Here is a 23,257-nt window from a genome sequence, read left to right as displayed (position 1 = left end):
ATGTAAATGACTAGTTAATGGGTGCAGCACACCAACATGGCACATGTATACATATGTAACAAACCTGCACATTGTGCACATGTACCCTAAAACTTAAAGTATAATAAAAATTAAGAAAAAACAAAAGATGAGCAGAACATGAAAGGAAAGAAGTGCACAGTAAACCAAGAATTTGTTGCCAGATAAAGGAATACTAGAATTAAAAATTCTGCAATAGAAAACTAGGTGATCCAGAGAGTGGCCAGATGAGTGGTTAGCCAAATTGCTATGAGGTTAAGAAAGGTTTTTAAATGATCAAATCATAGCTAAAATTTAATATTAAAGAGAAAAGTATACAAATCTGGAGCTATGAATTTGGAAGCCATTGTTATATAATTGTAGATGTATAGATGTCTATTTCATTTGGATACTGGAATTTCCCAGGGTCATTAAGGGACTTGGTATGGAGGATAAAATTATGAACCTGATAGCAAAATTGGTCAAGAAAATTGGAAGATTCATCCGTGGATTGGGAACAGATGAGTGGATGACAGCATGAGCCACCAAGGAGAGGATGAATATAAAATATTGATGGAGCTTAGGTTACTGATTCAACCCAGGGCACTTCCTTCATGATGTCAAAGTACTTGGGATTAGTAATTATTAATTACAGGAACACAGATTCAAAGTAAGAAGATATATAAATAGATGGGGTATATTTTATCAAGCCTGCATTTGCCTGGTGAGCTGTCTATACCGTTCCAGGTCTTGTACGGTGCAAATGAGGAATCCTTTGAATCCATGGGATCAATGTTACTCTTTGTTACAGTTCTGAATTAACATGCAAGGTTATTCTTTGAGTTTCCCTTTCATTGATGCCATTTTGACAGTGCCATATCTGTTAATATAGTACATTCCCTGAGTAGATAGATACCAAATTTTATTCTTTCTTAATTACAATCACAATTCTATTGTGCCATCCTAGGGTGATATACAAGTCACCTGGATTCAAGTCCAGTTGTTGTGAAAGGTCTCATTCACCAACTTAGAGATTATCCTTCAGAACTGGGTAATTTTTAGTCTCTCTTCAAGTCTGTACATCAGGCTTACCTGGGAAACTTTCTAAAATTAAGTTCCCTAAGTTTAATTTTTATGTTACCCATAGAGATTCTGATACATAGGTCTAAGTTTGACTCATAGAACCTGTGATATTTATAGCTCTTTGGAACAGAAAGTTTTGAGAACTATTCGTTCAAAATCGGTTCATAAATGGTATAATTTTAAATTATGTTTCAATGGTTTTTAATTTTTATCTCAGAGTTTGCATTTCTGTGAAATTTTATGGATATCTGGTTCTGACTGCTATCTATAACCTATAACTGGTCCTCTAGTTAGGATTTGTGATGGAATTTATCATGTTGTAAAATTATTCGGTGTGAGAAAATGGAAAAGTTATTTGAAAACAATAGGCTTAAAACAATGCTATGTATTATTTTCTATTTATCACTCCTCTCCATCTCAGCCCATTGTGGAAAGGAAATTCTCCTTCCTCTTCAAGGATATGTGTTTAGTGAACAACCACGGAAAATAGAGATGGTATCCTCCTCCTTAGCAGAGACCAGGTTGACTGCTCAGTTTAATAAAGATGATGCTTTACTCTAGATAAAATGGCAAATGAGTGGCAGGTTTTCTTGCTGTCCATTATAAATACTAGGATTTCTGACTCCCAGGGTTCTTAAGCTGTGAAGAAAACTGACTATGTGTACCTGCAACCACCTGGCCTACTCCCCATTTTCCCCATGGGACTTGGGCCATAAGGGGAACCAATTCAAACTGATGCTCCTTCTAGTTGCAATAGAGTAATAAATCCCTTTGCCTCTGATCCAAGACCCCCATGTCTTCTGCCAGTGTCTATGAAACTCTGGAAGATCAGCTTAACTTGCAAGCAGAGTAAAATCTGACTATTCAAAGTTCTTGACACATCTATAAATAAAAATTAAGAAAGCCTACCTCATAGAATTGCTGTGACTATAATAATATTGTCGTGAGCATTATTAATAAATGTAAAGTGTTTAGAATGATGCCTATTATATATGGAATAATCTCAAAAAACTTATCTATTAGTATTACCAGTATTCATAACTGAGAAATATGTCCACTGTCTGCATCACTCACAGATACAGGTACATGGCATAGACAATAGCCACAGTAAAACCTCATACCTTTAAGAATTCATCCCTACATTAAAGTCTTTGTCACACTAAGTTAGAGGCAAACTCAAATGACTCCTGGGATCAAGTAAGTGAGTGGAAACTGTGCCAAAGTGGAGAGTAAAGGTTACTTCAGAAGGGGGTGGCCCAAAGCATTTTCTGCTGATTATTACTATGTAGAAAAATTGTGGACTCAGTGCTGCCAAATTACCAGATTTTAAGAAGGAGTTCGTAATATCACAATAGGACTTTTTTAAAGGTTAAATATACTTTCATATGTACTTGGAGCCAACCACTCCAAATAAATTAAGTCTGGGCCACATGCAGACCATGGATCCTTTGCTCTATTAAGAAATATAAGGAGTATAGAAATTCTTTTATAACTCTACCACTGAGAAAGGAAGATAGTGGTTGCTGCATGAGGGATTGATGGAGGAGAATGATCTTGTTAAAAACAAAACAAACAAAAAACGAAGAGTTTCCTTATACCTTTATTTTTTAATGCCAAAGTAAATAACATTGCAGATATAATAGCATAAGAGTTACACATTGTTATCTCTGTGGTACTTGTGTTTTGTCACTGCAAACTCCAAAATCTGAGATTAATGACATCATTGGAAGGGATTTGGTGCAATCTAATGTTAAAACCCTGATGTATCACAGGATAGTAGCTCATGTGAGGTTCAACACATGTCACTATGTCTTTGTCAAAATTTTTAAAGATCCTATGTCACTCTTGTGAGGTTACTGTGGTGGCGTGGGGTGCCTCAGTTCACAGTGAGGGCCCCAAACTCTGACACCATGCTGTATTCCTGTGTGCAGAGAACATAGCATGACAGGATGAATATTACGCCTCACCAAGAATTAAATATTTAACATTTCCCGGGCTTTTAGTCTTTACATTAATTTTGTCCTATTCATAGGTTGGATCTAGTCCAATGCCTAGCAAAATGATAATAAATATAGAAGAAAAAGTATCCCTGCTGCTGGCTATTTCTGCAAAGCCACTTAACTTTTCTTCCTGATTCCATTTTTATTTCTTCTCTCCTACTCTCCATAGCAGCATGTGGAATGCATAAAATGCAAGTCAAAGCAAAACCTATCAATGTCTCGTGACCACCTTTGGACTGAAGTTCAGTAGTAACTTCCTACCTGGGCATTCTGTGCCACACAGGAATTGCCCTTTACTGACCATGCTATATACACCAGCTTTCCTGGCTCTTGATCTACAGAAGGCCTTTCAGTTTCTTCCTAAATCCCCTCTCATATCTGGGCCACATGCTTTAGTGTGCTGGAACATTCTTTTCCCTCTCTCTTGTTAATTCCCAGAAAAAGCAAGAGTCATCTCTTGCTCCATTTGTTGTTACTGCGTTTCCCAGCACCACACTCAGAAGAGCGCCTGCTGTACTTGAAGGTATAAGACTGGAGGCAGTTATAAGTGGTTTTCTACTTGTGGCTCTGCTTTTAATACATGATGATTAATGCTTAGTTCAGTACCTAATGTTAAGTTCAGTAAAAAAACGTGTAATCTCCAGGAATTATTTTATTTATTTTATTTTTAAAATAATTTTGTGGCCAGACGTGGTGGCTCACACCTGTAATCCCAACACCTTGGGAGGCCTAGGCGGGTGGATTACCTGAGGTTAGGAGTTCGAGACCAGCCTGGCCAAAATGGTGAAACCCCATCCCTATTAAAAATACAAAAGTTAGCAGAGAGTGGTGGCAGGCGCCTGTAATCTCAGCTACACAGGAGGCTGAGGCAGGAGAACTGCTGGAACCCAGGAGGCAGAGATTGCAGTGAGCCGAGATCACACCATTGCACTTTAGCCTGAGTGACAACAGTGAGACTCTATCTCATATATATATATATATAAAAGAGCATACAATAGGTGTATATATTCATGTGGTGTATGAGATATTTTGATACAGGCATACAATGGGAAATAAGCATATCATAGGGAATGGGGTATCCATCCCCTCAAGCATTTATCTTCTAAGTTACAAACAATTCAATTATACACTTTATTTTAAACTGTGCAGTTACTATTGACTATAGTCACGCTATTGTGCTGTCAAATAGTAGATCTTTGTGCTGTCAAATGGTAGGTCTTATTCTTTCTAACAATTTTTTGTACCCATTAACTACCCTCACCTCCCCCTCAAACCCCCACAGGACCCTTCCCAGCCTCTGGTAACCATCCTTCTACTCTCTATCTCCATGAGTTCAATTGTTTTGATTCTTAGATTCAACAAATAAGTGAGAACATGCAATGTTTATCTTTCTATGCCTGGCTTATTTCACTTAACATAATGATCTCCAGTTCCATCCATGTTGTTGCAGATGACTGGATCTCATTAGTTTTTATGGCTGAATGGTACTCCATTGTGTATACGTACCACATTTTTTAATCCATTCATCTATTGATGGACATTGAGGTTGCTTCCAAATCTTAGCTATTGTGAACAGTGCTACAACAAACATAGGACCAGGAATTATTTTACTACCCAATTTTTACTAATTTTTGAAAGCAGCATTTTTTGGAAAAGGACCACATTTTTAAGGAATTAATATGGGATGTTCCTCTCTCGAAATGTAGTCTAGAGCTTTAACAGAAAGGTGTCATCCTTAATGACAGAATAGTCAACATGGTGGCAGGAGTCTGGGCAGAGAGTATTATGAGTTTAGAAGTACATATGTCTTGGTATTACATGAGCAATCCCTTCTCCACCAACAGATAAGCTGTGTGTGACCTGCTGAACCTGTGGAGCAGCACTCAACTTGTTGAAGGCTTTGATTTCTCTCTGTGCTAGAGGGTAATAAATGAAAACAAGATGAGACTTTGAAACCTTTAAGGCAGGCTTATCTTTAGGCTGAATTTTCTTTTCTCTATTAGGAATAAGCTGCCACATGTAACAAGTGAGGACTCTCTAGAGGTTCAGGTACCTTTGCCTGGGAACTACTTTGACCTCCTTAGAGACATGAGTAGGGTGTTTTGAGGACCATTCTGCTCCACAAATTCCTTTCGTGGCATCTTTCTAGAGCACCGGGTCTTACTAATTTAAGTATATTGGCTGGGCGTGGTGGCTCACACTTGTAATCCCAGCACTTTCGGAGGCCGAGGTGGGCAGATCACCTGAGGTCAGGAGTTCGAGACAAGCCTGGCCAACATGGTGAAACCCCATCTCTACTTAAAATACAAAAATTAGCCGGGCATGGTGACGGATGCCTGTAATCCCAGCTACTCGGGAGGCTGAGGCAAGAGAATTGCTTGAACCGGGGAGGTGAGTGTTGCAATGGGCCGAGATCCCGCCATTGCACTCTAGCCTGGGTGACAGAGTCAGACACCGTCTCAAAAAATAGAAAATAAAAATAAATAAATAAATAAATTGACAAACCTATTGACTTTTCTCCCCCCCCCACCCCCCCACCGTTATCTCTCTACCACAATCTCCATTCTCCCGAAATTCTTATGTCCTGGTAACTGCCCGGGACCAGGATGGTCTTTACTATATTCCAGATTTCAGCAATTTAATCACGTTTATGTAAAGTATGCTTCTATTCAAAGCGGATTTGATAAGGCTTATCAAAATACATATAGTAAAAATGATCATAACAATAACGGTGATAAAAAAAACAGCAGCCAGCGAAGATGTACTTGGACAAAGAAAAAAAGGAAAGAGGAAACAATATGACACGGGGGAAAATGTTAATAGGTTGCTCTTAGCATGTTCTAATAATCTGTGCACTGATTGTCATGAAACATATAAACTGAACTTTCCAGCAGCCAAGGTAAATAAATATAGAATTTCACGTTGGGATGGAGGAGCTTGCCAGGTTGTTCTATTGCAATAGCCTGTGAGGTACCAGGTTTATCTCTTTTTGCCTAATTCACACTAATCTTTTGCTAAGCAAATGCCATTTAAAAGACATGAGGACTTTCTTGAAAGGGCAAATACAAGAGGATTTGGCAGATAATTAAAGTGTTGTGGCTGGTGATTGGACCTCTCCAGCTTACACACCCTAAAGAGTGCAATACTATCAAGATCAAGGAAATGTTTACATGACTACAGAGTTTCTGGCTTCTCTACGATTTTCAGTTTTAATGTCCTGTTCAGTAAGTGTGGGGAAAAAAATAATGAAAGGCCATGGCATTTTTATAACAAACTATAAAGATGGTATTATCTTAAATTTCAGATGAGCAATGTCTTGTTCTTCGTTCTATTGAATATTTGCAAATTAATCTCAGGTCAAAATAGAGCTAAGAGGAAAACTTTAAGTATAGCTTAGAATTTGAAAGCAAATTTTCCTAACATGGCTAACCAGTTCATAATTTGGGAGTTCTAGATTCATGATGTCATGAAATTCCAGCTAACCACAGCATTCTCAAATATCAAGTGTAAGCCAATTTGAGATGTGAAAATCAATTTTGTTTTCCAAAGTTGAGGGTTGTTCTAAAGGATAGTATTGCAAAATGTAAAACTGAATATCTTTTCTAGTCGAGGAAAATCTTACTTTGTAGACTGGGAATGAAAGAGACGTGCAGCCTGTTTATTCCTTCATACCTGTAGCATAAAATACACTGGCTGCTGTCTTTAGCAGTTACATAACCAAACAAAAGAAAAATAGGACACCAAATCTTTAGGTCATCTATATAGCACATTGACTATTATAACCATCTGATTGAAAAGTGTGAAAAAATATAAGTCAGTTTAGAATCATTCTAAATTATGTAATTTGAAAAAATGAAATTTGAACTCTTATCAAAGCATTTTATTTGCTTTTATTTTATTTGCGTAAACAAAAACAGCAAACATTTATGATGCGTAATTCAATGCTGAGATGATGTAGAGGAAGGCAATATGTAATCTATGCAAACTGAAATGACAATTTCAAAGGATAGCAGAAAATCCAGTCACCAAAGAGGATTTAGAGGGCTAAATTTTAATTTGGAGTCTTGATCTGTGCTAATTAAAAGGCAAAATGAACTATTGAATGCTTTTTTCTAGTTCAAAAACTATTTGGTTATGTATTTGACCCAGGTGAATTTTTTATAATTTCATTAATAAGGTTATCTTCTCTCAAATTATTGAGAAATATGCTTTTAAAATGCTATTAATTTTGATTTTTTCCAGTTTTCAATTACGTGGATTATCATCTATAATAGTTAAATTAACAAGTATCTTCTCAATGCATTTGATGTAAAATGTTGTTTCTCTTCCCCAAATGTTCTCTTTGTCTATGAGAAAATAAAATTATTATAACAATGCAGAGTATTTGGCAGTGTGGCTGTCACTGAAAATAAACACTAAATGGTATTTATTGCATACTGAAGGCTAAAGAGATTGAACATTACAATCTTAATAAATCCAGACTTGGTGTTATAGTGTGTGTGTGTGTGTATAGATATATATATATGTATATATATATGAATATGTATGTATGAATATATATGTGTATGTGTGTGTGTATTATATATAAATACACTTTCCAGTATTTAAGCAATCAAAAGCAAAATGGTATACACATACCTACAATGATGACATTACCTATTTACATGAATTATAAAACATATTTGTTTCTCTGGAACCTGATCTTCAATTATTTCAGAATTTTAAGGGAGGAAAGTCTGTTTGGAAGGCTTTGGAAAATTTATTTCATTGCTTTTTACTTTTTTTTATTTTTTTTATTTTTTGAGACGGACTCTCGCTCTGTCACCCAGGCTGGAGTGCAGTGGCGCAATCTCGGCTCACTGCAAGCTCCACCTCCCGGGTTCAGGCCATTCTCCTGCCTCAGCCTCCGGAGTAGCTGGGACTACAGGCGCCCGCCAGCATGCCCGGCTAATTTTTTTGTATTTTTAGTAGAGATGGGGTTTCACTGTGTTAGTCAGGATGGTCTCGATCTCCTGACCTCGTGATCCGCCCGCCTCGGCCTCCCAAAGTGCTGGGATTACAGGCGTGAGCCACCGCACCTGGCCTTTCTACTATTTTTTTAGGAAGAAGGTCACTTATTTTTGGAGTGCCAGCACCCTCTACTTCAGATAGGATACTGTTAAATGAAGCGATGAAATAGTATTTTGTTAAAACTTGAACAATAGTTATATAACATATTTTGTAGGTTTTACTATGCTTTGCCATTTTTATCATATGAACTAGTTGACAATGTAACTATCTAATGACATAAACTGATACTTCTTTCTCAAAACATAAAGGCTTCTTTCTCCCCCACGGGCTGTTAATTTTTTTTTAATAGTCACATAAAGGATTGTGAAACTAGTTTCTAATTGGATTTCATGTGTATATTCTTGAAGTTTTAAAAACTGTTTTTTAATTGACAAATAAAATAATATATATTTTAATTTATTTAAAATTGTGCATATACAACATGATGTTTTGAAGTATATATACATTGAGAAATGGCTAAATCTATCTAATAACAAATGCATTATGTCATATGCTTATTTTTGGGGCAAACGCAACACAATTTTCGATATGTTGTGTTTAGGTAATACCCTAAATGATGCCTTTGTTACTCGTTGATTGTCTTGGTGAAATTTGCTGTTCCTTCTAGGCCTATCTGGAAAGTCCGACATTAACTCTGCTTTATTTAATCTTCTAATCATTTAATTTCAAGTAAATAGCAATGATGAAATAATATTTCATACTGATGACAGTATGAATTACAAAGATAGTTATTTGAAACCACATATGTAATATTACATATTGGAAAAACATATAGGGAATTACAATCCTGGACAGGTCAAATAATATTCATCTGAGTAAACTGAATAATAACAAAAATAAAGTAGATCTGATAGATGTACATACAATTCTGCTCTTCAAATAAAAAATATAACTGTTTTTTCCCATGTAGGAGTAAACTTGTTTGTGTTTGTTTTTAAATCAATCATCTGTTGAGTAGTAAAGAAATAACAATCAGTAAAAGAAAATGTAAAAGAGTTATACACACTATTTTCTCTGGCACTAATTTAATAATCCTATGATGATAATAGAAGAAAAAATTTTAATGGCAATATAAATATAAACATTTAGGAATATGCTCTTGAGACAAATATAGAAAATCTTCAATTAAAAAATACCTACAAATAACAGCTAACCTAACAAATATATAAGCTCTGTTTAAAACCTTATTTAAAAGAAAATTTATGTGTCAAACGTCTTCACTGGTGCAAATAAATATTGAGAGAAAGAAACAAATATTAAGAAAAAATAATGAAAAATTTTAAAATAAATAGAACATAATGAAGATAAAATTAGAAATCAACAAATTGTAAAGCAGACTTTAGAATTTATAAAGTCAGTAAAATAATCAATAGCTTTAGAATCACTAGTTAATTCAACTAAGAAAAGAAAAATAAATTATTAATATGCACAAATAATCAAGAAATTAATTGCCAATAAGGATGAAATTAAAAGAACAGAAAGAAAATGCATTTTATAACTCTAGGCATAGATATTTGAAAATCTATATGAAATAAATACACTTCTTTGAAAATATAAATTATAAAAAGTATTTATTAGAAAATAGAAAAATTACAGATAATGTGAAAAATATACCATTTATCGTATATCTACTAGTTGTATCAAAATGTAAAGAAACTGATCCATTTTAAAACTGATTCCAGGCATGGAAAAGAAGCAAAGCTTCCCATTACTTTGTATAATGTCACCACATCAGTAGCAAAGTCTTATAAAGACAGCACAGAGAAAGAAAATTGCAGATCAATTTTACTGAAAAATTAATCAATTTTACTGCAATATTAATGCAAAAATCCTAAATGAAATACTAGCAAATACTATACAGTCGTATATTAAGATAATCACTAATCTTTACAAAGTAAGTTCATTCACAATAATCAAATTTGGTTTAATACTAAGAAATTCATCTATATAACTAACCATTTTAATCAGTTCATTAACTTGTAATTATGTGCATCTTAGGAGATATTAAGTAGATATTTGAAAATTGGAAAACTCCATTCAAGAAACCAAACAAAGTCTGTATAAGAATATATATACCAAAGGCCAATGCCACAATTAGCGGCAACACCCTTGCAATCTACCTATTAAAATTGGTGGGAGCGATAAGCTCCCGCTTTGGGAGGCGATAAGAAGGAAAAGGAGAAGTAGGGAAAGAAAGATGGGGAAGAAGAGAAGGAAGAGTCAGAAAATGGAAGAGTAATAGGAACAGGGTCCTAAATTGTAGAAGTCCTTGCACAATTGGGACAGCCAGTGCCGATTGTATTGTACAAGAGGTGAATCTGTCATTCTTTCTTGTTAGTATAATTGAAAATGAGACTGTCCAAAAGAAATGTGTATAAAAAGAAAAATGCTAGAAATAGGTAGAGATTCAGTAAGGTGGAAACGTACAAACATAAATTTAAAATGTTATAGCTTAGAAACCATAATGGGAATATAAGTGATTTAATTGTAAGAAAAAATATATAAAAAACCTTAGAGAGAAATAATAATGTAGTATAAACTTTAGAGGAGTTCAAGTAAACAGGTAATTAAGAAGATACATTTCAATATTGGATACTATTAAATAAGATTCATTCTAGTGTTTAATATTTTGTGTGTTATAAAATATTATCATATATAAATATACTCATATGGAAGTATTTATTATCCTTAGTTTGTGATTCCGTAAGGGACGCAGCAATCAGCATTCTGTTAAATACATATGCTTTCCACATAACTATAACTCATATTAAAATAATATACACAGCTGCCAAAATGTTTTCTATTTTAAAGTAATTGGTCTATCTCAATATAAAACATCTTCTCTTTTAAGCATTTATGTATGTATGGTACACTTAGTACTAGTTATTTTAGTAAATCAGTACAATGCATATTATAATAGAATAACATATATGAAAAGGTCCTAGTCTCGTCTTGTCAATATGCTTTGTTTCAATTCTAATTCATGCTCATGTCGCTTTATTGTCTTGTTGTCATGGTCACGCACAATAAATTACAATAAAGTTGGGCTTCTCGCCCGCCCGCCCCTCGCCCGCGCGCCGGCCCTGCAGAGCCCGCAGGCCCAGCTCTCCTCCGTGACCCGGACCAGCAGGCGGACCGCCCTGAGGAGGCCGGGAGGGGAGGGCTGCGCCAGCCAGCGGGCGAGCTACGGCGCCGAACTTCCGCGCTGCCCCCAACTGCAGGCCAAGAGCACGCAGTCCGACCTGGCCTTCTTCAGGTTCCCGCGGGACCCGGCCAGATGCTAGGAGTGGGAGGAGAATTGTAGGAGAGCTGACTTAGAAGATAAAACAGCTGATCGGCTGGGCGCGGTGGCTCACGCCTGTAATCCCAGCACTTTGGGAGGCCGCCGAGGTCAGGAGATTGAAACCATCCTGGCTAACACGGTGAAACCCTGTCTCTACTAAAAATACAAAAAAGTTAGCCGGGCGTGATGGCGGGAGCCTGTAGTCCCAGCTACTCGGGAGGCTGAGGCAGGAGAATGGCGGGAACCCGGGAGGCGGAGCTTACAGTGAGCCGAGATCGCGCCACTGCACTCCAGCCTGGGCGACAGAGCGAGACTCCGTCTCAAAAAAAAAAAAAAAACCTAATCAGCTAAATAAACATCGTCGATTATGTGCCAAACATGAGACCTCTATGATCTGTAGAACTAGTCCTTCTAGGACAGTTCCTCGAGATAATGCAATACCAACAATATTTGATCTTACAGTCATTTGAACAAACCACTTAAGTAGACACAGAAAACGAATAAAAGAACTGAGTGAAGACGAAATCAGGACTGAAACAGAAAAATATTGATGAAACTTCTGAGCAGGAAGAAAAACATAAAGAAACCAACGATAGCAATGCTCAGAACCCCAGTGAAGAAGAGGGTGAAGGGCAAGATGAGGACATTTTACCTCTATCCCTTGAAGAGAAGGAAAACAAAGAATACCTAAAATCTCTATTTGAATTCTTGATTCTGATGGGAAAGCAAAATATACCTCTGGATGGACAGGAGGCTGAAGACATCCCAGAAGGTCTGTTTGCTGTAGATAACTTTCAAGCACTGCTGGAGTGCCAGATAAATTCTGGTGAAGAGGTCCTGAGAAAGCGCTTTAAGACAACATTAGTTAACACGTTGTTTTCTTCAAAAACACAGCGGAGGCAGATGGTAGAGATCTGTGAGAGCTATATTCGAGACGAAACCCTCAGGGAAGAGAGAAAATCACACTTCTTTTCCATTATCACTGACGATGTAGTGGACATAGCAGGGGAAGAGCACCTAACGGTTGGTGAGGTTTGTTGATGAGTCTCATAGCCTAAGAGAGGAATTTGTAGGTTTTCTGCCTTACGAAGCTAATGCAGAAATTTTGGCTGTGAAATTTCACACTATGATAACTGAGAAGTGGGGATTAAATATGGAGTATTGTTGTGGTCAGGCTTACATTGTGTCTAGTGGATTTTCTTCCAAAATGAAAGTTGTTGCTTCTAGACTTGTAGAAAAATATCCCCAAGCCATCTACACACTCTGTACTTCCTGTGCCTGAAATATGTGGTTGGCAAAATCAGTACCTGTTGTGGGAGTATCTGTTGCATTAGGAACAATTGAGGAAGTTTGTTCTTTTTTCCCTCGATCACCACAACTGCCTTTAGAACTTGACAATGTAACTTCTGTTCTTTTTCAGAACAGTAAAGAAAGGGGTGAAGAACTGGAGGAAATCTGCCATTCTCAGTGGACAGGCAGGCATGATGCTTTTGAAATTTTAGTGGAACTCCTGCAAGCACTTGTTTTAGGTTTAGATGGTATAAACAGTGACACAAATATTAGATGGAATAACTGTATAGCTGGCCGAGCATTTGTACTCTGCAGTGCAGTAACAGATTTTGATTTCATTGTTACTATTGTTGTTCTTAAAAATGTCCTATCTTTTACAAGAGCCTTTGGGAAAAATCTCCAGGGGCAAACCTCTGATGTCTTATTTGCAGCTGGTAGCTTGACTGTAGTACTGCATTTACTGAACGAAGTGATGGAAAATATTGAAGGTTATCATGAATTTTGGTTTGAGGAAGCCACAAATCTGGTAACCAAACTTGACATTCAAATGAAACTCCCTGGAAAATTCCACGGTGCTCACCAGGGTAACTTGGAATCTCAGCTAGCCTCTGAGAGTTACTATAAAGATACCCTAAGTGTCCCAACAGTGGAGCACATTATTCAGGAAGTTAAAGATACATTCTTAGAACAGCACCTCAAAGCTCTTAAATGCTTATCTCTGGTACCCTCAGTCATGGGACAACTCAAATTCAATATGTCAGAGGAACACCACGCTGACATGTATAGAAGTGACTTACCCAATCCTGACACTCTGTCAGCCAAGCTTCATTGTTGGAGAATCAAAAGGAAACACGGGGGGAACGATATAAAGCTTCCATCCACCATCTATGAAGCCCTCCACCTGCCTGACATCAAGTTTTTTCCTAATGTGTATGCCTTGCTGAAGGTCCTGTGTTTTCTTCCTGTGATGAAGGTTGAGAATGAGCCGTATGAAAATGGATGAAAGCGTCTTAAACCATATTTGAGGAACACTTTGACAGACCAAAGTTCGAGTAACTTGGCTTTGCTTAACATGAATTGTGATATAAAACACAACCTGGATTTAATGATGGACACATACATTAAACTCTATACAAGTAAGTCAGAGCTTCCCACAGATAATTCCGAAACCATCGAAAATACCTAAGAGACTTTTAAAAATAGGCCTTCTTATATTTGATATTTGAAAGAAAAGCCGTATGGTGTATGTAGACCTCTTAATCACTAAATGTCTTTGCTTATAGGACTCCATTGAATACATTAGCCATTGATAATCTACCTGTTTAAATGGCCCCTGTTTGAACTCCCAGGCTTTGAAGACCTACCTGTTCTTCCAGAAAGGAACATTGAAAGTGCCATGTTTCCTTCTGCCTGTTCTCTGCTGACGGCACTCTGAAATTGTTTTAGTTAGGTCATTTTAGACATAGCATTTGTTATCACTGTGGATCTCTACTTGTTGGGTGTTATGAATTCTTTGAAGAAATATGTTTTGAAGAGGTGTGGGAGGAAGGAATACATTTTATAAAATGTTATAGTGACGCCCACAGTTGACCTTTGACTAATAGGAGTTTTAAGTATGTTGAAAATCTCTCCTGGACAGTTACAAGAAATTACTGGAGAAAAGCTCGTGAGCTCGCCAAGCAAGGATTTCAGTGTAGATTTTGTCTTTCTCTAACTTAAAGGAACAAATGACAGTTAAAATTTGAATGGAAGAGCCTGCCGTTGTTCCACATCTCGTTGTTGCTGTTTACATTCCTTTGTGAAGCCTACATCTTCCTAAGCTTTTTAGCAGGTATATTTTGAACACTTCTGTTTCGTGGTTAAGACAGAATCAGAGGCCATGGATACTGACAACTGACTTGTCTGTTTGCTTTCTGTCTTTTTCCCTGACTCTTACCTACTGCCTCATCTTGATTTATAAGCAACAACTGGAAAACCTACAAAAATAAGGGTTGTGGTTTATCTAGGAAACTATGGAAAGTATTGCTCTTATTTTTGATGAAGAAAATCCATTTTGTATAGTTTATTTCAATCTAAATAAAATGTGAATTTTGTTTAAAAATGGAAAAAAGAAAATCATTTTATTCTCGAAATGAAAAAATCATTTACGAGCTTCTTGAAATTTTACTGTCATGTTATTAACTCATGTCAGTCTTTTGATACACTATTTTTTTAGTACATTCTAATACTATAGTGGTAAACTACATAAATGGAAATTTATGTATATTAGGGTGAAAGAAGTAAACAGAGGGAAATAATATATACAACATGTTATATAGCTACTACTTGGCAATGTATGCAAACATCTACCTATATATGTTTTTTTATATTTAATTACTAATAAGCGTCTTGCATATGATCAACTGTTAGAATTATTTCTTGTATCAATTTATCTCTTAAAAGTTTTCTAGATAAGAGAATAAGAGAAAATTGTGCTACATATTTTCTAACTTTGCTGAAATTATTTTGAGTTAGAGGTTAATGACAGGTAAGGAAAACATTACGATGAAATAAGAGGAAAATATAATTAAATGATAGTAATGTGCTACCAGTTGTTTAACTTCCACCTCTTTTTTCCTTTAGGAAAAAGCTAGCACAAATTTTGTTAATCACAGGCCAACACATTATCCTTCTCTGCAGAAGTTTCAAAGGTGCGGGGAGGTGGAAAACTTAAGTTGACCCTTTCATTGCCTTTGAAAGTAATTTCTATAATCTTAACCTCCTGAATTCAGTCTCCAGTATTTTATGATAATGTTAACACTTAGGGAAATCATGTTTTATTCATATTTAATGATGATTAATATGTCGCTGCTATATAATCAAGATAAAATAGACCAGTTTCCAAAAGTGTCCTTTTTTATAACAAAGAAAACAGAAATTACTAAGGATTCAATGAGGAGTATGAAACAACTTTAAATTCAACAAAAGAATTATTTTAAAACTTTCACTGATATTTTTTAAAAATCTGAACTTTGAGAATACTTAGATGGAAAAACAAAATTTAATTTGTTTCAAAAGAAGAAAATCAATCCAAGAGAAAAATACAATAATCATTTTCTAACCACTGCATATCAAACAGTTGTGCTTATTGCTTTAAGCTGTTACAGACCCATTTCTGTGCTATCAAGCTAATATGGGTTCATACTACCCTGGACAAGCTGGAAAAAAAAATGTGTGTGTATATATATATATATATATATATATATATATTTAAATTTACATTATATAAATATGAGGCAATATGTTACAATAACATTAAGTATGGGACAATCTAGAAAATATATCCCTTTGAGTCCTCAAGAGTTCTATGATTTGGTCAAATAGATGTTATTCCTATGCTCCTAGACATGTTTTGCTAATTATTTACACAAGAGCTCAAAATTGTTTGATTTCTGAAGAAAAATTGTAAAATATTTTTAGTTGTTCATAACCTAATTTAGCAAGTACTGTTAGGAAGAGAAGTATTTCTGGGCTGGTCACGGTGGCACATGCCTGTAATCCAGCATTTTGGGAGGCCAAGACCCGCAGATTGCTTGAGCCAGGAGTTGGAGACCAGACTGGGAAACTTGAGGAATCTGGCCTCTACAGAAAATGCAAAAATTAGCCGGGCATGGTAGCCTGCATGTGTAGTCTCAGCTTTTCGGGAAGCTGAGGTAGGAAAGTCGCTTAAACCCAGAAGCAGAAGCTGCAGTAAGCCGAGACTGTGCCACTGCACTCCAGCTTAGGTGACACCAGGAGACCCTGTCTCCAAAAAAAAAAAAGAAAGAAAAAGAAGAAAAAAGGGATTTCTTTTGTGTGTTAAATTGCAATTGGCTTAGGAAAAATTATGTTATGTGTACCCTTAAAAACTACTTTTTTTCTTTTGAGACAGAGTCTTATTCTGTCACCCAGGTCACACAGGCTGGAGTGCAGTGACGAGATCTCGGCTCACTGCAACCTCCGCCTACCAAGTTTAAGTGATTCTCGTGCCTCAGCCTCCTAAGTAGCTGGAATTACAGGCATCCACCACCACGCCCAGCTAATTTTTGTATTTTTAGTAGAGATGGGGTTTCGCCATGTTGGCCAGGCTGGTCTCGAACTCCTGACCTCAAGTGATTTGCCTGCCTCAGCCTCCCAAAGTGCTGGGATTTCAAGTGTGAGTCACCGCGCCTGGCCAAAACTGATTTTTGGATCCATCCACTTCAATTCCCCTTTCAAACCCTTTAATGCCATTTAATTACGTTGCTTCCTGGAGGAATATATTTCCTTCTGTCCTATATCAGTGAGGTACCTTAGCTTAAGATAGAAATTCATTAGTGTAGACATGGCTTAAGTAGTCTCTAATAATAATTTTTTAACAGATTATCTCATCATTTCCTATATCTGCAAAAAGTCTGTGAAAAATATCTTTATTAGATCAATAAAGATCCCATTTAGCTTAATATATAGTTTCAAGTAAATGATGTGCTACTCACTGTAAACATTTCTCACTTAAAAATATTGGATTATTCTTTCTGTAAGTATATTGTTCTCCAGGCTCATCCATGTTGGAGCAAATGGCAAGATCCTGGTTTTTTTTTTGAGGGGTAAATAATATTTGATTGCATATATGTACCACAGAATGATCTCACTTCTACGTGGAGTCTTAAAAACTATTCAACTGTACAAAGATAGAGAACAAAACAGCAGTCACCAGTGGCAGGGGATAGGGAAAGAAGTGGAAAGATGTAAGTCAAAAGATAAAAGTAGCATATGTATAGGATGAACAAGTCTAGAGATCTAATATACAACATGAGAACTATAGGCAATATAACTGTACTGTATATGGGATTCATGCTAAATGAGTAGATTTTAGCTGCTTTTGCCACACACTCAAAAAAGGGCAACTGAAATAATCAAAGTGTTCATTTGTTCACAGTATTATCTATATGCATTTTTACTGTCTATATGCACCTTATAATAACATGTATACCTTAATTATGCGAAATATAATTTTTATGAAAATATATTGGAGTATTTTTGAGAGAATGCACCTTTACAACTACACATAATTGTCATTTTAGCTTTTTAATTATAAATACACAGAAGCATGCACTTAGAGAATGTTCTCATTTTCTGAACTACAGATGGTTCTTTAGTAACTGTAACCTAGGTGATTCAATAATAACAAGATTTTAAATAACTATAAGCCTCAGTTATTCCTTGTTCTCATTTAATTCAGTTTTCATGTCTCCCACCATTAGCCTTCGTAATAGTTTAATAGTGCATTCTATCTCTCTCTTTCTCTTTCAAACTTATTTTGTAATGACTCAAACTTTAGAGGACTTCTTGACAATGGATCAATGTCTGAAAAACTTGACAATTAGATAGCATTAACATTGACACGAAAGCTTAAACTTGTTTGTAATATTCAATTATTTTGTCTCTTTATCATTATAACCTTGCTTTTGTCAAAACTGTAAATGATGACCTGTTTCTACAATTTGAGTAAAAACTGATACCTTTAAAAATATGCATAATAGTCATTTTAGTTTTTTTATTATAAATACACATACACACACATGCACTTAGAGAACGTCCTCATTTTCTGAACTACAAATGGTTATTTAGCAAATTTAACCTAGGTGATTCAATAATAATATGATTTAAAATATCTCCAGGCCTCAGTTATTTCTTGCCCTCATTTAATTCAGCTTGCATGTCATTTTGGCTTACTTTTCACAGAAAATATGCATATGCATAAACGTTTGCAGAATCAAACATAATATGGACATTCTATTGTTACTTTTTTAGTTACACTGAAACATCCATATATAGGCATCTTTTCATATACCTGCACACTGAGTCTATACTTCAAAAAAATAAAATATATAGCAAAGAAACAAGAGAATTATTTCTCTGGTTGAGATCTTCAGGGTTGTAGCTTTTTATACTTCATTTTACCCAGTCCCCTTTTGCCCAGTTTGTGTGGCATGGCAAATAGTATAAAAAGGGAGGAAAAAGCAAATATCAAAAATGCAATGTGCTACACACATTGAAAACAATACTAGCAGATATTAATTGAAAAAATTTTTTCTTTCAAATTCCAATACGTATAAACAAATGTAACACAAGTAAGTTTGTACACACTGCCCTGTAAGTTACATTACTTATCCTGTGGTCAGTTGTCTTACAGATTCTCACCTTAGAAAAATCCACAATTCAAAAACAGTTCTCCAGAATGAGGTTTTTTTTTTCGTTCGTTTGTTTGTTTGTTTTGTTTTGATTTTTTTGAGACGGAGTTTTGCTCTTGTTGCCCATGGCTTACTGCAACCTCCACCTCCCGGGTTCAAGCAATTCTCCTGCCTTGGCCTTCCGAGTGCTTGGGATTACAGGCATACACCACCACACCCAGCTAATTTTGTATTTTTGGTAGAGATGAGGTTTCTCCATGTCGGTGAGGCTGGTCCCAAACTCCTGACCTCAGGTGATCTGCCCGCCTCGGCCTCCCGAAGTGTTGGGATTACAGGTGTGAGCAGCCACACCCGGCCTAGCTCTTTTTTAACCTTTGGGAGAAGGATACGTCTTTGCCTTACTTTTAAAACAAATGCAATACCTATCTTCCATGGCTGTAGTTCTTCTGAAGTTCTATCTCTCACTGCAGGTGACACTGTTTATCTGGAAATAGCTTCTTTTTAGACTGCCAACTCTATCTTAACTTCAGCCCCAATCTTCACTTCATCACTTTGACATGGATCAGTATTAAGAAAAATTATAAAGAATTAAAGGTTTGATTTAGCTCTTTGTTTCTATTTCCCACTAAATCTTGCATAACTGAGAAGTAAATTTGTTAAGCACTCTTCACATCCTGTCCATGCTCCCATTTCAATCAAAATTTACGTTGACTTTCCCCATTCACCCAGAGTTCTACCTCCAGCTTGCCGAAGAAATATTTACGATTTGATCAACTGAATCACATTAATACGTAAATGTGACAGTGTTCACCTTAAAATCTTCCTTTCCCCAAATAGCTTCAGTGAGATGTAGCCATTGGAAAGCAATGCCTCCTTTACATTGTCTGTTGGACCCCACCATAGTAGGCTGACCCCTTTAACAGGCCTAAGCCATAAGTTCTGATCTACTTTTCATTGGCAAGGGACAGATCAGGTCTCTAATTTTATCATTTCAATGTATGCATATTCATATTCTGAAACTTACAATTTTTTACTTGTTCTCAGAGCACAAGTAAGCGAGAATCTCTATTGCTGAGTTATACATTAGAATTTTCGAAGTGAGCAGTAAATAAAATGAAAGACAACTGTATTTCTACCAAGAGATACTTTATGGAGTATTAACATATCACATCTTCAGGTACAAGTTGAAATTATCTCAGGCCTGAGGTCTGCTCAAATTAGTATGTTGTTAGTAATTTGGAGCAATTATACATGTAATGCTCTGCCATTAATACGTTGAATCCACAATTATGCATGTCCTGTAAATGATAAATCTATAAAAGCAATAAAAACAAATTTGGCTTTACTAGATACCAGCAAAACTTTTATCACATTCTGGGCTTTTGAAAATATTTCTGCCATCAAGCACATTTAAGATTGTTTCCAAGGTCTTTCAAAATTGACTACATATGTTGAAGACAGAATAAAAATGAAGGACGCTCTATTAGTGTCAGTTTTCTTAATAGTAGTCTAGATTATTAACCTCCACTAGGATCTGACACATGTATCTTTACATTATTATTATTATTATATTTTTTTTTCTTGAGACAGAGTCTCACTCTGTCGCCCTGGAGTGCAGTGGTGCAATCTTGGCTCACTGCACCTTCCACCTCCCAGGCTCAGGTGATTCTCATGCCTTGGCCTTCTGAGTAGCTGGGATTACAGGCATTCGCCACTATGCCTGGCTAGTTTGTTTTTGCGGGGGGCCGCGGGGAGACGGTGTCTCTCTCTGTTGCCCAGGCTGGAGTGTAGTGGCATGATCTTGGCTCACTGCAACCTCTGTCTCCTGAGTTCGAGTGATTCTCCTGCCTCAGCCTCCTGAGTAGCTGGAACTACAGGCGCCCACCACCATGCCAGGCTAATTTTTTGTAGTTTTAGTAGAGCCGGGGTTCCACCATGTTGCCAGGCTGGTCTCGAACTCCTGACCTGAGGTGATCTGCCCACCTCGGCCTCCCAAAATGCAGGGATTACAGGCGTGAGTGACTGCGCCCAGCCCATTATTTGGCAAAATAGTTTTTTGAGAATACTCTTTTGTTATAAGGCTATGAACAAAGTAAATATCTTCTAGGGACTCTTATTTTTTTTTAATTCCAAGCTTGTAGTCACATACGGTTTAAAGTATTCTTATTTTTTTAAATCTTCATACAAATGGTTATTCCATGTCTTTCATTCACATCTTCATCTGACAGACACTTCCTTCATTGGTGAAGTTAAGATAAAATAAATTTTTATTACACTTGGCAGACCTTGGGATAAGGTGGCATATAGTGAGATAATCTGCTTATTAGGAGAAGGTAGGTAGATATTAGATTATAAATTCATAGAGTAATTTATTATGTAAATTTAAAAATTAAATGTAACAAATATGACTTTTATTGCACGTTTTACGATACGTATTTGTTTATTCCTCTGAAATTTATTTTATCTTAACTTTGTAATCATCTGGAACTAAACGTCAGCAGTACAGAAAAAAATATTGTTCTGAGGAATTTAAAGGCTAATAATAGAAGGAAGAGTCCATTTAAACAGGTGAAAGCAATATGATGTGGCTCAAAGGAATCTTGAAAATGTTTTACAGCAGTCCAACAGAGAATAATTGGCTCTCTTTGAATAATATGCTTAAGCTTATTATTTATATGCTTACATGAAAATAAAGATATTAATACTGATAACTAAGAACAGCTATGTTAATTTAGTGTTTATTGTGTACTAGGGAATGTGCTGTTTTACACAATTTTAAGTCAGGCAGATGCTTTTCATTGTGTGGAATTAGAAACAGTTTTCAGGAAGTTAGCTAATAGGTTCAAGGTCTCACAACTTGGGCAAAATGCAATTCAAATTCAGGTATTTTGTTACATTTAACTGTGTTTGAATTTAAAGCATGGGAAGATGGTACTAGGGGAGAACTCTGTTGTGGAGAGAGTGTCAGTGTGAGAGTCAGGAAACTCAAAGTTTTAGCCCCAACTATGCCATTTTTTTGTTTTTTTTTTGGCCGTATGACTTTAAGCCACAATTGACACTGAGTTTGATAAAGTAGATATAATTATACTCGCATCCTGTATCATGGCTTTTTTTGTATCATTGGTAGATGAAACCATGTTTAAGCAAGAAAGCACTATAGAAATTAAAGTATTTTACAACTCCAGCTAATATCACTCTCTAACAGATATTGTTTGTTCTCAATTTATTGGTCATACTATGCTTTGTTAAATGCTACTGTCGGGTGTGTCTTTCTCTACCTTGCCATCTTATGCCTATTCATCCTTCAAAACCTCATGAACTTTTAAGATCCTCTGAAATACCTCTTTCATTCTCATGTTGTATGTACTCATTGTACTTGATACAAGAGAAGAATTATAGCACGTAACCACTCCGTGTTGGTGTGACTGCTCTTGGTCTACCAGATCTGCCACTAGACTGTGAGATGATTACTTTATCCCCAGTTCCTGGAAAATAACTGAATACTTCATGAATTGGTGTAGACATAAAAATTAAGATTTCAAAATAAAATATATTGGTTCAAATATATGCATTCTTATGGTTAACTTGGTTAGGCAAGAACCTTGTATTACAGTCTGTAAACAGTGAGAATACCTTTCAAGAGGAGAAAATGGACTTTGATAGATTATTTTCAAAAGGATATTAGATTTATAATACTCAAGACAAAAAGACAATTCAGAAGGAAGAATAAAATTATTTTTGCTCTGAAAAAAGAGAGAATTAATTAACAATTCTAGTAACAGGGTTCATCATCATTTATTTTTAAGTTTGCTATTTGAAAACTTTTTTAACTTAATTGTTTAATGTGGATTCCTTACCTCATTCCCCAAAATTTCATATTTCACTATTCTTTCCAAAGCATTAGTTTATGCTCTTAGATTTTCTTGGATAACTCAGTATATATCTCTTTCTGTTAAATTTAGAGCCTATTTATTATCAACATTGCATGTATTTTCCCATTATGTAATGTTATTTATAAACCAAACTGGGGAAAACCTTCACAGCCTCAGTAGAGAGGAGATTATAGTTTTTTTAAATTCATTCTTTCTGTATATTTTGTCATAAATCATCTTAGGACACACCTTTTCAATGCACAGATGCTCTTAATTAGATCAGCATTGTCATAGAAACTGTGCTCTCTTTTTGACTGTTGCCACCAGCAGCAAAACATCCATTTCCTTATAATTCATTCTCAAGTTTATTTAAAATGTTCTATGAGGTATGCCTATTGAAATGACTAATCATGTTTATGGGAATACTGGAGGATAAAAGTTATTTTTGAATGATTTTATCATATTAAATGT

The 23,257-nt window shown here is 35.9% G+C and overlaps 2 protein-coding genes across 7 annotated transcripts in view; both read left to right on the top strand.

Annotated features, from left to right (window-relative positions):
- CADM2 (cell adhesion molecule 2) overlaps positions 1-23,257 on the top strand; it is a 1,117,716-nt gene that overhangs the window by 1,053,888 nt on the left and 40,571 nt on the right. The gene's annotated exons all lie outside the window — the stretch shown is intronic.
- LOC129471564 (52 kDa repressor of the inhibitor of the protein kinase-like) lies at positions 7,873-14,928 on the top strand. The gene is given in 1 exon segment (XM_055260306.2): positions 7,873-14,928. A coding segment is annotated over 1 exon segment (1,191 nt). The 5' UTR covers positions 7,873-12,718; the 3' UTR covers positions 13,910-14,928.

This window comes from Symphalangus syndactylus, chromosome 21, assembly GCF_028878055.3.
Source record: "Symphalangus syndactylus isolate Jambi chromosome 21, NHGRI_mSymSyn1-v2.1_pri, whole genome shotgun sequence".
Classification (NCBI taxonomy): Eukaryota; Metazoa; Chordata; class Mammalia; order Primates; family Hylobatidae; genus Symphalangus; species Symphalangus syndactylus.
The sequence above is the reverse complement of the archived record's forward strand: the minus strand, read 5'-3'. Positions and strand labels throughout refer to the sequence as shown.